General features: G+C 38.6%; 1 protein-coding gene across 7 annotated transcripts in view; it reads right to left on the bottom strand.

The window, feature by feature from the left end:
* Window positions 1–12,918, bottom strand: part of St7 (suppression of tumorigenicity 7) — a 233,144-nt gene that overhangs the window by 85,468 nt on the left and 134,758 nt on the right. For 5 of the 7 annotated variants that reach the window (XM_060374061.1, XM_060374067.1, XM_060374063.1 and 2 more), the window contains 6 exons: window positions 10,810–10,864; window positions 9,408–9,523; window positions 7,066–7,141; window positions 4,825–4,893; window positions 2,894–3,048; window positions 578–675 (listed from right to left, as the gene is read on the bottom strand). In XM_060374061.1, the coding sequence (XP_060230044.1) occupies window positions 578–675; window positions 2,894–3,048; window positions 4,825–4,893; window positions 7,066–7,141; window positions 9,408–9,523; window positions 10,810–10,864 (569 nt within the window). The remainder of the gene's footprint in view (window positions 1–577; window positions 676–2,893; window positions 3,049–4,824; window positions 4,894–7,065; window positions 7,142–9,407; window positions 9,524–10,809; window positions 10,865–12,918) is intronic. The other 2 variants (XM_060374062.1, XM_060374066.1) reach the window with 1 other exon arrangement.

The following is a 12,918-nucleotide window of genomic DNA, read 5'->3' as shown; positions in this document are numbered from 1 at the left end:
TAAAAAGTAATTAAATTTATGGAAATAAAAATGTCTTGAAATAAAATTTAAAAATAAAAAAGTAAATTATCTAAAATGGCTGATCTCATTGTTGGTTTCCTGCTACAGTCCCAAAGGTTGATTAATAAGGACACATACTGAGATTTTTAAAAAATACGTCAGTCACCCTATATTAAAACCTTTTTGTACTTGGGGAGAGGCATGCATTCAGAAAGGAGGGGAGGGTGGCACCGGGAGGGGAGGAGGGAGGGTCTTATGGGAGGATACAAAACGAATAAAATGTAATTAATAAAAGTTAAATAAAAAATTAAAATAAATAAATAAAAAATAAAACCTTTTGTGTATTATCTCATTTAAATCTTACAGGAAATTGATGAGGTTATTGTGAAAAGTGCTGTTACCTTACAGATAAGAAAAACAGAGCACAGAAATTAAGTAAATTGCCCCAGATTGCTCACTCCATCAGCTGGTCAGTTGGGGGCTGGCTTTGCCTTCCATGGGACCATCATGGCTCTGTCTTTAAGGACTATTCTGTCTGCTACATTGCTATCCATCCCATGCAGGAATGTAAACTCACATCTCTCATCATTTTCACTGCTTCTCTGGTTCTCCCAAGTCTTCGGGCACACATTGCCAGCCTTCTTTTGATATAGACCAAGACATTGGTGTCTCTTCCTGAGAAAGGAGAGAAAAAACATCAACAGTTACAAAATCGATAAAACCAAGAGCTGTAAGTTAAGAAAAAAACGTAGAGGCTCACTTGGTTTATTCCCCCTTACAGAAAACCCCCAGAGAGAACAGTCTGCTCCTTTGGCCTTTCCTACTGCCAAGAGCACAGAGAACTTGCTTTGTTAATAATACAATGAGTGCAGAGTAAAGCAAAAGCACTTAGATGCCCAAAGGCCAACATCATGACTGATTACCTAATGCTTTCGAATTAAGCATGTTGAATATTTGATAAAAATAAAATCTCTGCCACACAGAGCTAAGAAAATAAACACACCAACATTGCCTGCAGTTTATAAGCAAGAATTCCATATTCTGTAAGTGTGCATGCTTTTGGTAAAGACGCAAAGAGGTGAATCTCAGGTTGCATCCTGATGAACTATTTTTTTCCCGTTCTTGACATTAACTCTGGAGAAGCCTCATCATGAACTTCTGGTTCATATTATTCTTTCTCTAACACTGGTGACATCATAATCATCTCCAGGTCCCAAAAGCAGTTGGTTTTAGATGGCAATATAACACATTCCAGATATGACAATAGAGTATGCAACAAAATGAAAAACTACCCTAGTGTTAGAGAAGGCACTGACAAGCTCAACAGTTACAACAATAGTCACGAAAACGGCCCTTAAAAAAGTATATTAGCAACTTCTTATCTTAATTTTTTATTTAATTATGTATTTTGGATATGTTTCCAGACCAGTGAGAACATGCATATGCTTAATCCTCAATAAAATTACTGTGTTTGAGAAAAATATGACACACCTGTTATGGATTAAGAGCATGTATGATGCTCAGCTATTAGAAGATGTTGAGACCAAAGTCTGAACATTTCAAGTTTAAAACAATGAGAACAAGATGTGTGCTGAAAAACTGCCAAGTACCTACAAATTATTTTAAAGATGTGATTATATTTTTGGATAGATTTAGGCAACAGGTTGAAAGGATTTAATTTAGAGAAGAAAAGATAGAAAATGTCTTAAGTTATATTATAGGTTATGTAGTTTATATATTAATTTGCATTTAGTCCACAAAATGGACATTTACTACACATCTTCAAAATACACTGCTATATTTTTATAATGATCAGAGACCTTATTGCTATATCTATTCACTGCAGACTAAAACTGGAAACCTGTGTATAGAAGGCTTGGGTGGAGATATCCCCACACATGTGGACGGACTATAATGCAATGATACTGCTGGCACCTGAGACCCAGAGTCCCACTCAGAGTCTATACCCAATCCAAGTTTAATATTAAAACTTAATTATATAATATCAAGTATGAAGGACACATACCCCTACTTTTTAAACTACAGGAGAGAGAGATGAAGTGAGAGAAATTTTACCTAAAAGAAACAACCCACATTTTTGTCAGACCATGAAAACACTTTTCTCCCACAAGGATCACTGGATTTCTGTTTAAATAACCAACCATGATGAGTCAAGGGGCTCAGGGAACTCCAGCAATTACTTTGTCTTACTTCTATAGTGTTCCCACAAAGTATCATGGGTTCTCAGTTTGGGGAACTGAAGTAAAGGGTCTCAGCCTTTAGGGTGTTATTTCACAAAAAAATGTATTATTTTAACAAAATATCAATAATTAGGACCTCATAGTTCTTTCTCTCTCAAATACAAAACTAATGTTTCTTAAATAATAACTAAATGTTGATAGTCTATAGCCAATAAAGGTTCTATCCTAAATTGTCCCTTTTCAACCATGCTTTTACCCATGCTATGCAAGGATCAGAAGATAACAATTTTATGTTATCTTCTAAAAATTAGTTTATGTCCAGTTGTCAAACTTGGACTTAAAGCTATGAAATGGAGAAGCTGATGAGATGGACCTCCTGAACAGAAGAAATATATAGAAATTCAGGGGATAAGTTATTATGAAAAGTTATAGTGGTGAGAGGTGCATGGGAGAGTTTGGAGGAAGGAAAGGAAAAAGAAAAATGGTGGAATTACAAGCTCAAAAATTGCTTTAAAAGTTACTGCTGTTTGTTTGTGGCAGTGACATCCTGTGGGCATAATGCCAACCAGGGTGCCTGTGCACCAGGTGATGCTTCATCTAAAGGAACCCATCTCTGAGACAGACGGAATCTTTGTTCTAACTACCGTTTTACCACCCTGATTCCCCGGCACATCACCCTGGAGGAACCTTACTGTGCTGAGCTTCATACTGGGAGCCGTGATGCTGTAGCTGCTGAGAACGCCGGTAGCAACCGTCTCCAGCCTTCAGGGCCTGCTTGAAGAGTTTTTCTGCTTCGGCAATAGTTGTTGCTTCTTCTTCGGCCAAGAGAATGTAAGCAGTCGCACACCTGTCCATTCAGACATTACAAATTACATCCAAGGACGCTGCAAGAGACTGTGGGAGCTCATGCACAAGGGCAAGGAGTCACGCCAAACATGCAGCATGACCAACTGTTTCATGCACCTGTTTGTAGCTGTTGACACAGTAATGGTACGAAAGAAATACCTGGAGTTTAGCTGGAGAGGAAAGGTGTGAATGTTAGGAGCATGGGGCCCCTTACTAATGTGTCACCTGGGGCAAGGCACGCCTCTGCCTCCCTGATGGAGAACATGGGGTCCAGTCCATGTCTTTGTGAAGGTTCAATAAGATGCTTTCTGTGACATGCTCAGTGTAGCAGTCAACACTGAGGTATGCTCAGTGAATGTCAGCTAATGATGATGAGTATAGTAGCTACTAAAGGGTGTCGCACCCAATACTTAGTGAGGTACACATAAGCTCCCTTTAGTTTACTACACAGAGATTGTTTTCAATCAGGAATTTCTTCAGAGCATAAAATTCATTAAATCAAGTGACTGAAAAAAAATTGAAACAGTGCTGTAAACTCCCACAGCAGCACTGATTCTCTGCATCAGAAAACACAAGAAGAAGGTGTGGAAGTAGTTTCTGGAAAGCTCAAACTCTGATGTGGTCACACAGCCTAAGAGTCCACTCATGCCTCTAACAACAAGCTGAGTGGACAGTAAGCACCGTACAGGGCACTGAACATGTGCTCACATGACCCTTTCAACAACCTTGTGAGGCAGGAAGCCAAAAAGAATATGCAGCTAACTAACCACCACAGGAGGCTTTTAGAGATGCAAACCTTCCAAATCTACAAAGAGCAGCCCGCTGTGAGAGAAAGGCAGGGTGAGAGGGGAGGATGAGGGCAGAACAGACCACACACGGGTGCTGAGCGGCCCTCACCCTTGTGTCTTCCTCACTTCTTCTCTGTGGCCAGTGCCTTACTTCTCTCCATCAGACCACAAGAGAGGAAACGAATGAATTAAAACTAAGTGTTACTGTTTGAAAACTGAGGCCAGCTAGGAGAAAGCATGAGCTTAACAGATAATGGTAGGTCTGGGGCCATCTGATCCTTAAAGGTGGGAAGCCTTACAGATTCTTCATCCCACCTCTCTAACTTCAAGTAGGAACCATCAGCGAGGCTTTAGCTAAATATGATGAGGTAGGGAGAAAACACCCGGAATAAACACTAGAGAATAAGTCACTACAGAGGGGAGAATATCTGACCTGGACAGAACAGTAGTGATGCTAGAACTGTCTCGGTATTTACTGAAGGGAACTACTGGACTAGGCATCAGAGGGAATACTTAGGGTTTCACATGTCCACTCATAAATATAGGTTTAAGGTAACGAACTGAATACTGAGACAATAAACTATAGGCACAGCTTCAGAGGAATTAGCTATAGGAGTTCCCCTGGTGGGTTGGGAGCTCAAGAATAGTTCAGGCTAGGCTGCTTGCAGTGTGTGTTCTTATTTCAAGTAGTATTCTTAGGAGGAGAGGGAGAACAGCAGTACTAGCCAGGAAACGTGTCTATGTGGAAACTTATTTTTTGGGGTAGAAACGTGCTAAGAGTCTGTGCATAAAAGAGAAAGAGCAATAGAATTGCTAATGATCAGGGGACAGAGCATGGTTCTCAGTGGAAGATGGGTGTGATGCATCTTTTTCACAACACAATACACACACAGAAGCAAGAAGTGTGGAGATGGGGCGTCAAGCATCCAGGAATCTGCTATACATCTTGATTGCTTAGAAGTAGGGTGCCGGATAGCTTCTTGACTTACTTTGGTAACAATTTTATCTCCCAGATGGTAGAGGAAGCAATTAGGGGAACTTCAACTCTGGACCTAATTCTGACCAAGAAGAAAAAAATAGTTGGTGAAATGAAAACTGATAGGAACATTCAGCGAGTGTTACTATGGCATTTCAGAGCTCAGGGCAACCAAAGAGGAGGAGGTGGATTTTGAAAATTCATAAAACGAGGCATGAGTGGATGGCATGAGATGTAAGGTGGAAAATGGCTCAAGAGGACAGAATAGCTTCCGTATGTGCAGTTGTAATCATAATGACAACCTCCCAGGAAGGGTAGAAAGGCAGCACTGAAGGAACCAGTGTGGCTCCATGGAGACCTAGCCCAGGTCATATTCTTAAAGGACATGCAAACAAAACAAAAGATGAAAAGAGCGCACGTGATAGACTGTAAGAAGTGGAATGAATTCATAAGAATAACATCAGGAGAGATGAAATTCCATATTGGCAAGGGTTGCCTAAAATAAATAAATAAATAGGGAAAAAAAAACATACAAACCCACTAAAGACAACTATCTGCCCTCCTTTTAAAGTTATATGTAAGGTCCTATTGTTCCCTCCTCCCAATTTCTACAAAATCACCACAAAAACAAATAAGCAAAAGAGACAATACAACAACATTAAAACAAAGAAGGCTCATGGTTAATAGTGGGAGATAATAAAGAGAAAAGAAAATTCTCTCACTCCCATCTTGCTCCTGGCTTCTTTATCAAGGAGAATGACTGTGAGACTAAAAAGGAGAGAAGAAATTAAACTCTAAAATGGGCAAAAAGATGTAAGACAGCACATCAGTAACACATTCTAAGTGAACTACTCTTCTGGGGAGGGCAAACCCTTGGAAGCCAACTGATAGTGTAGGCAGGACATGAAATCGTGCTCTATGGATAGTTGTGGAACCACAAAGAATAAAGACTACAAGATGAGATGACAAATGCACCATAAATTTTCACACAGGAAAGAAGGCTGACTCTCCAAATGACAGAACAGTGATTCAGAAAGAAATACCAGTGGATTATTAGAGAAATGATCTCTAAGCACATAAAAAAAAATAAGATAAAATAAAAATAAAGCAGAAGCCAGCGTAAAAGGCTAAGAGTAAATAACACAAGGCTGCTAGCTTCGTTTTCCCTAACAGACTTACTATAAATTAAAACTCCCTGTCACCTGACATTCTTCAGATCAAAATGGAGAGATATGACAGAATCACAGTGTAACTAGGTACCCTTTAACTGGCGAGATGACACCAAAGAAAGGTGATTCATGAAGACATAGCCTGCGGTTTCTACATGTTATGCCCCAGAGTTCTGCTTTTGGCCCTGATACCCTTCTCAGAAACATAAATGACACACACAAGGCAGGCATATTAAACTTGTGGATGACAAGAAAGTGAGAGGTGTGTTGCATGACAGTCAGACACCATGCAGATTCAGCATTACAGAAGCAGGGTTTGAAACTTAGTGGCTTCTTTTTTTTTTTTTTTTTTTTTTTTTTTTTAATGTTCGTGACCCCTCTAGAGAAGATTCTGTAAGCTTGAGAAAATCACAAAATAGTTTAACAATGACCGCTTGGCAAAGGCCCTGTTGAGGTGATTCAAGTACCAAATGGGTGGCTGAGATAAGTGACCTTTAAGGTTTCTGCCAACCCCCTAAGTTTTAATGACTCCAACATTAAGAATCTCATTTTCCGAAATCTTCAGAAGATATTTTCCAGTCTTCCTTGGTAACCCACAGAATATTTAGCAACAGTAAAAACAGCAGTTCCTCTTAGTTTTATCTTAACATTTAAATTTTTAAATTTTTTTTACCATTTATCTTTTTTGTAATTGCTGTTTCTCCCACTAGCAGAAGTTACATCTAGAAACAGGGATGCACAGATGAGTATTATACATCTAGAATATCGGTCCCTGTCAAAATGTTCTAGATATTCCAAGAACTGTACTTCGTTTACGTTCTTACAATAGGCCAAGCATATCCCTCAAAGGGTTTAATCTAGGGTCAAAGAAATGGCACTGAACTTTGTTCTAACAGAACTAATCTCCCTCCCATACACATACACGTGGCTGTCCTTAATGGAAACAAAACTTTAGAGAGTGGTGTCTTCAAAATAGCCGTGCCGTTCAAATGCACAGCTTAATAGAAGTGTCCCATTGATGGCGGCCGAGAATGCTCAATGTAAGACATGACTTCATTTTAACAGCAAATCTATTCACTACTCACTCATTTATCTCCAAGGCTTCGTGAGCTGCCGAGATCCTGGCTTGAGGGTTCCTCTCTCTCCAAGCTTTCTGCATTACTAGTCAGAAAAAAATGAACAACACAGGTCAACTAGTACATACAATTGGGATGACTGTGTCGGATAGTAGGTGGTTGGCAGCTTTAATTGTGACATTTGGTTACCAAGAAAGTCAGCCCATATCCCCAAAGTCACGCAAGTATTGTGAATTGATAGTTCATCGTCCCTCAGTTGCTTATAACAAACTCTTTGTGTGTGAGGATTAATTTATAGGCATAAATATCATACCCTTAAAAAAGTCAAAAAATGAGCTATAATAGAGATTTACTGTCTTTTGACTTTGATAAGCACTTGCTGTTAGAAAACATATTCTACACATTTTTAAATTGCTCTTTTATGGCCAGATCATCCTGAAGGTACCTGCTCCCATCTGAAGTGACACTCAATTATTTATTCATTCTACAATATATAATTTCTATCCAGCATGTTCCAAAGCATTTTCTACAAGCGCTGGATATTTGATTGCAGACCCATGTGGAGAATGTGAGCCGAGTTGAAGGGTTTTGATTGACAAATATTTTTTTGTGACTCAGATTTCCCTGAAAATTTAGTTTTTATGTATCAGAGCAGTTTGTGAATATATTGGGATTATCTCAGGGCTCAGGAATATTAACCATACTATGATATTCTATAATAGCAACAAGATCATTAAAAATAACAATGCCCTTATATAATTTAACAATTCATATTTTATAAGTCAGTTTCTTAAAATTATGTGTAAATTGTTTTGGTTAAAGGTACTGTCCTGTCTAGTTTTATGTCAATTTGACATCAATCAGCTAGAGTAATTTGGGAAGAGGGACTCTCCACTGAGAATATGTAGCTATAAAATCAGACTGTGCAAGCCTCTGAGGCATTTTCTTAGTCTAACAGAAAAGGGCCCAGCCCATTGTGGACAGTATTAACTCTGGGCTGGTGGTCTTAAGCTCTCTCTATAAGAAAGCAAGCTGAGCAAGTTATGGGGAACAAGCCAGTAATCAGCACCCCTCCACCGTCTCTGCGTCCGTTCCTGCTTCTAGGTACTGATCCAGTTTGATTTCCTCCCTTCACTTCCTTCAGTGGACTGTGATTCAGGGTATGTAAGCTAAATGAACCCTTTATGCCACATTGCTTTTAATATTGGTGTTTCAATACAGCAACAATAACCCTAGTTAAGACAGGATTTCTCAGATATTTACTTTTGACCCATTTAATAATACAAAATTTACAAATAGGAAAGCAGTAAGTATGAAATGCATGCTAAACAAATTCTGCTGCAATAGAAAACACACATGAACTTCTATAGCCAAAGCCATGTACCCTTCAAATGCTAGAGAATGGATATATTAAGTCAGTAAAATAGACCGTCCATTTACATTTAGTGAATCCCGAATCGAGACAGTGTTTCTCTATGTATCCCTGGCTAACCTGGCACTCACTCTGTAGACCAGGCTGGCCTTGAACTCAGAACTCTGCCTGCCTCTCCCTCCTGAATGCGGGGATTAAAGCCATGGGCCACCACCACCACCCCAAATCCCAATTTCTAATTAGAATGTGATTAAAGAGACCCTTCATTCCACCTCACCTTTGGGTTTAATTTTGCATAAGATGTGTGTCTTCAAAATACATAAAACTTCCTTTGATGTTTCAAAATCATATTCTAGATAATAATAATAACCCTCATTTCTATATTGATAGTCATTGTGAATAAATTTCATATATATTCTGTAAGAAATATGGGTTTTACTAGTCAATATAATACTCAAAGAATAACTCAGGTATCAGTAATTCATCTCCCTTTCTTCTTTTCTTTTCTTTCTTTCTTTTTTTTTTTTTTTTTTTTTCTTGGAGACAGGTTCATTAATCATGTCTGGATCTCACAATGTATTTTAAGCTGGCTGGCCAGCAAACCACAAGGATATACTTGTTTCTGCTTTGTCAGAGCTAAGATTACTAAGACGTGCTACCAAATCTGGAGTTTTTCTTTTTACATGGGCTTAAGGGACCAAAATCATGTCCACCTGCTTACAGAGCAAGAGCTTTCCCCCTGACCTAACTCTCCAGCCCTGCTTGCTCTTTTTATACAGCCCAGGCTGGCCTGGAACTCACTATATAGTCCAAACTGTTCTCAAACTAGAGATCCTCCTGCCAATTCCGCCTGATTGTTGAGATTACAGATGTGTGCCACCAAACCTAGCTATAAAGCAGATATTATAGAGTCAGAATCATGGTTTGGAACAAGCTGAAAAGCTTTCCCATCCTGAAGTATCTGAAGGATCTTCCATACTTGCATCTGCAGGACGAAGGTGGTCCGAATCACAAGTAAAGAATGTCTGGTGATCCTGGGCAGAGAGGTTCATGTCATAGTACGTCAGAGGCTCTCGTCCTGTGACCCAAGTGTACCTGTCAAGGGCAAATATGATGGGCAGACAGTTTTGAGAAAGAAAAAAGACCTATAAAAGAAGAACCTGCAGAACCAAACCACTATTGAGCATTAAAATAACTTGGCTCATGAACATCAAAGCATTTTTTAAAAGCATCCTGCTTGGTGCTGGAGAGATGGTTCCGTGTTTAAGAGCTCTGACTGCTCTTCCACAGACTCTTATTGGATTCCCAGCAGCTGCTTGACAACTAACAATGGCCTATAACTCCAGTTCCAAGGGTATCCAGTGCCCTCTTCTAGCTTCCCTTGGTATTGCATGTACACAGTACACAGATACATGTGTACCCAGGGAAACCGTCAGTACACATAAAATAAAAATAAATCTCAAAAAAAGCCATCCTGTTCTTCCTTCAGGAATTATGTAGCATAAAATAAATACATGTTTTCTCTTCTGTCTTTGTCTCAACATTTTAGTAGCTCCCACTAATGAAAAACTTTCCTAGTTAATATTACAAATAGACCTTTCCAAACTATGAAGTTTTTAATTTGCCTAATTACTTCATTCAATTAATTTGCAATATAAACTTCTCTGGAATCCACATAATCAAGTTCCAGGGAACCTTCAGAATTTGGGGGCTATATAATATATACGGAAAAGAGTAACTGCAATAGAAGACCAATGAGGGCAAATGGGGGCACCTGCAACTGAGCCTGAAAACCAAAGTTCACCAACTAGAACCCACACAGTGTCAGGGGAGAACCCCCACAAGTTGTTCTCAGAGTATGACATACAACATACACATATACATACATATATAGTAAGAAATTTTTTTCAAAGAATTAGGGCAATAGAAAAATTTACAACCTATAGTTTTATATATTCTTCCCAACTAAAAGGTCAAAATATCTATAAAACAGACCAAACACTTAAAGACAGCATCCCCCAAAATGGAAACTGTTGGACATGGTGACAGGCTGCAATCCCAACACTCACTTGTGAGGCAAAGGGATCAGGAGCAAAGGTACACAGCCACACAACAAGTTATGGATTATGAAACCCTTGCCTCAAACAAAAGCAAAAAAATAAAAATTAAAAAAGGGGTAGGAGAGGAAGAAAGAGAAGGAGAAGAGATGGAAAAGTATGGGGGAATAGGGAATGGAAAGAGAGAAAAGAGGAAAGAGGGGAAGGAAGGTAGAGGAGAGGTAAGGCACACTATTACATGACCCCTAAATGAACCAGCAATAACACTTGCTATTTTTGCTCTCTAAACCATTCATTTATTTCCTGAGCTGACAAAAGACTCACCGATTGTATTCAGCACCCCTAAACAAATTTAGTGGATTTCGCCATACTTTGCACTCTGTAACAAAAAGAAATATGAAAATGACACATAAGTCCATTGATATTAGCTACTAATTAATTCAGTAACACACCCTTCCTGGCCATTTGATAAGATAATTTTATTCTCTATCCTTTACACAGGAAACTGGAAAACAAAATGCAACCCTTGAGATTAATCAGGTACTTGAGGCTAATCAGGCACTGGGGCAGAGGAAATGTCACCTAATCTCTAGGCCCAAGTTTCCTCAGTTTTCAAGTCATAGTGCATGCCAATGTCAGCTACTGTGCAGCTTTTTGTGGTTGCTTTGAGATATCTGAACTGATTTTATGGAATTAATATCCAGTAATATAGGTCAAAGGTACACGTAGACATGAGACTACTTTTTGTCACTCTAGCATTAATCTCTCAGTGGTATCATCCTTGACAAACTAAAGCTCTGCATTAGAACACAGAAAGCACTAGATTTGGTCGACTAGGGATGATGCTAGGTTTTATTTGGAGATAATTCACTAGACTGATATTGTTTCTCCAGAAAGGAATAAGAAAATTAATAGTTACAACCAGTGCAGAAAGAAGTTCTATGAAACAAATTGTTTTGGACCATTTCCACATCTTTACTTATGCTGACACATATATGAGCCATCACTCTAGCATCACAAGGTTAATTACTAACATTGTTCCTTTTTCTTATACAAGGAACATAGAAACTAAGACCACAGGGCTCCTGCTTAGAGAAGACCATCAATAGCTTTAAGGTCATGTTATTTTAAGCATGTGATTAATAAGCTACAATTGTTTTCAAACATCAATAGGATTAAGATTTTCTAATAACTCATAATACTAAACCTCTTTGGATAAAATACAGTTTCATTAGAAAATAAGACTCACTTAACCAGAGTCAAAACATAAGTCCTCAAAGAACACACCCACTGATATGTCCCATCACAACTCTGGCAGAAATCCAATTAAAGGCCAGATGATGATTCATTAGGAGTCTACAAAAGGCCTCCCCATCCAACAGCCATCCTCCACCCATCTCTCCAATACCCATTTACTTTTGACAGTGGAGGAAACACTTAAACCATTCCTATTAGACTCTGTGTAAAGTTCACAATAAAATGTAAATATATACATAAAAAGTAAAACAAAATGAAAAGCACCGTTCTCTATGACCACAGTAGTTCGTTGTTGAATTAGTAAAGTAAGTACCTACTTATGATGGGATGTATGTTTTCATCTAAAAGATGAATTTATCTTTAAATTAAGCCAGTGTCTCATTTTAAATTTACTCAATGTTTATAAAGGCCGTAAAATTTTGTCACGTAGCTTAATTTGTCATTTGATACAACACCCTTTGATTCTGTTCTTAATAAACCAAGATTTTATCATTATCACCTCATATGACACTAATTATAAAATTATTTTCCTTTTAGTTAATTATTTGATGTCCAAACAAAAAGCCCATTAACAGGGTCATGAACACTATGATTCTAGATTTGGGCTTGAAACACACTGGTCAGCCAAATAATCTTGAAGACTACCCTTAGGGCTGCTGTAACTCTAACCTCATCACAGCCAACTCTTCCTCCATTAAACTTTTGGAATTTAGAATGTTCCTCTTGAAGCTTTTTAATCCTCCAAGGTTTGTAGTTTGCATACAATGAACTTGTATGTGACTTGCATACAAGAATGTTCATGGTCGAAATATTTACAATAAAATAGGAGCATTTGAAAAGATGGTATATATACTCACTTATAAATGGATGTTAGTCATATAGTAAGGATAGACATACTACAATGCACAGACCCCAAGATAAGTTCTATGAACATCTTAGGCTTCATGTTGGCCCACTAGTTAGGGGAGTGGAGAATATCTCTGACATAGACTATGTTGCCTGCCTTCTGATCACTTCCCCCTGATGGGACTTCCCTACCAGACCATAGAGGGGGAAGATGAACGCAATACTCATGTGAATACATGAGCTGTGGTGTCTGGGTAGAGGGGCTCCTCTATTTTGGGGGATAGGGGAGAAGGGATGCAGGAAGAAGGGTGGGACTGTGAGGACAGGAGA

The sequence above is a fragment of the Meriones unguiculatus genome, chromosome 21, assembly GCF_030254825.1.
Source record: "Meriones unguiculatus strain TT.TT164.6M chromosome 21, Bangor_MerUng_6.1, whole genome shotgun sequence".
Classification (NCBI taxonomy): domain Eukaryota; kingdom Metazoa; phylum Chordata; class Mammalia; order Rodentia; family Muridae; genus Meriones; species Meriones unguiculatus.
The sequence above is the reverse complement of the archived record's forward strand: the minus strand, read 5'-3'. Positions and strand labels throughout refer to the sequence as shown.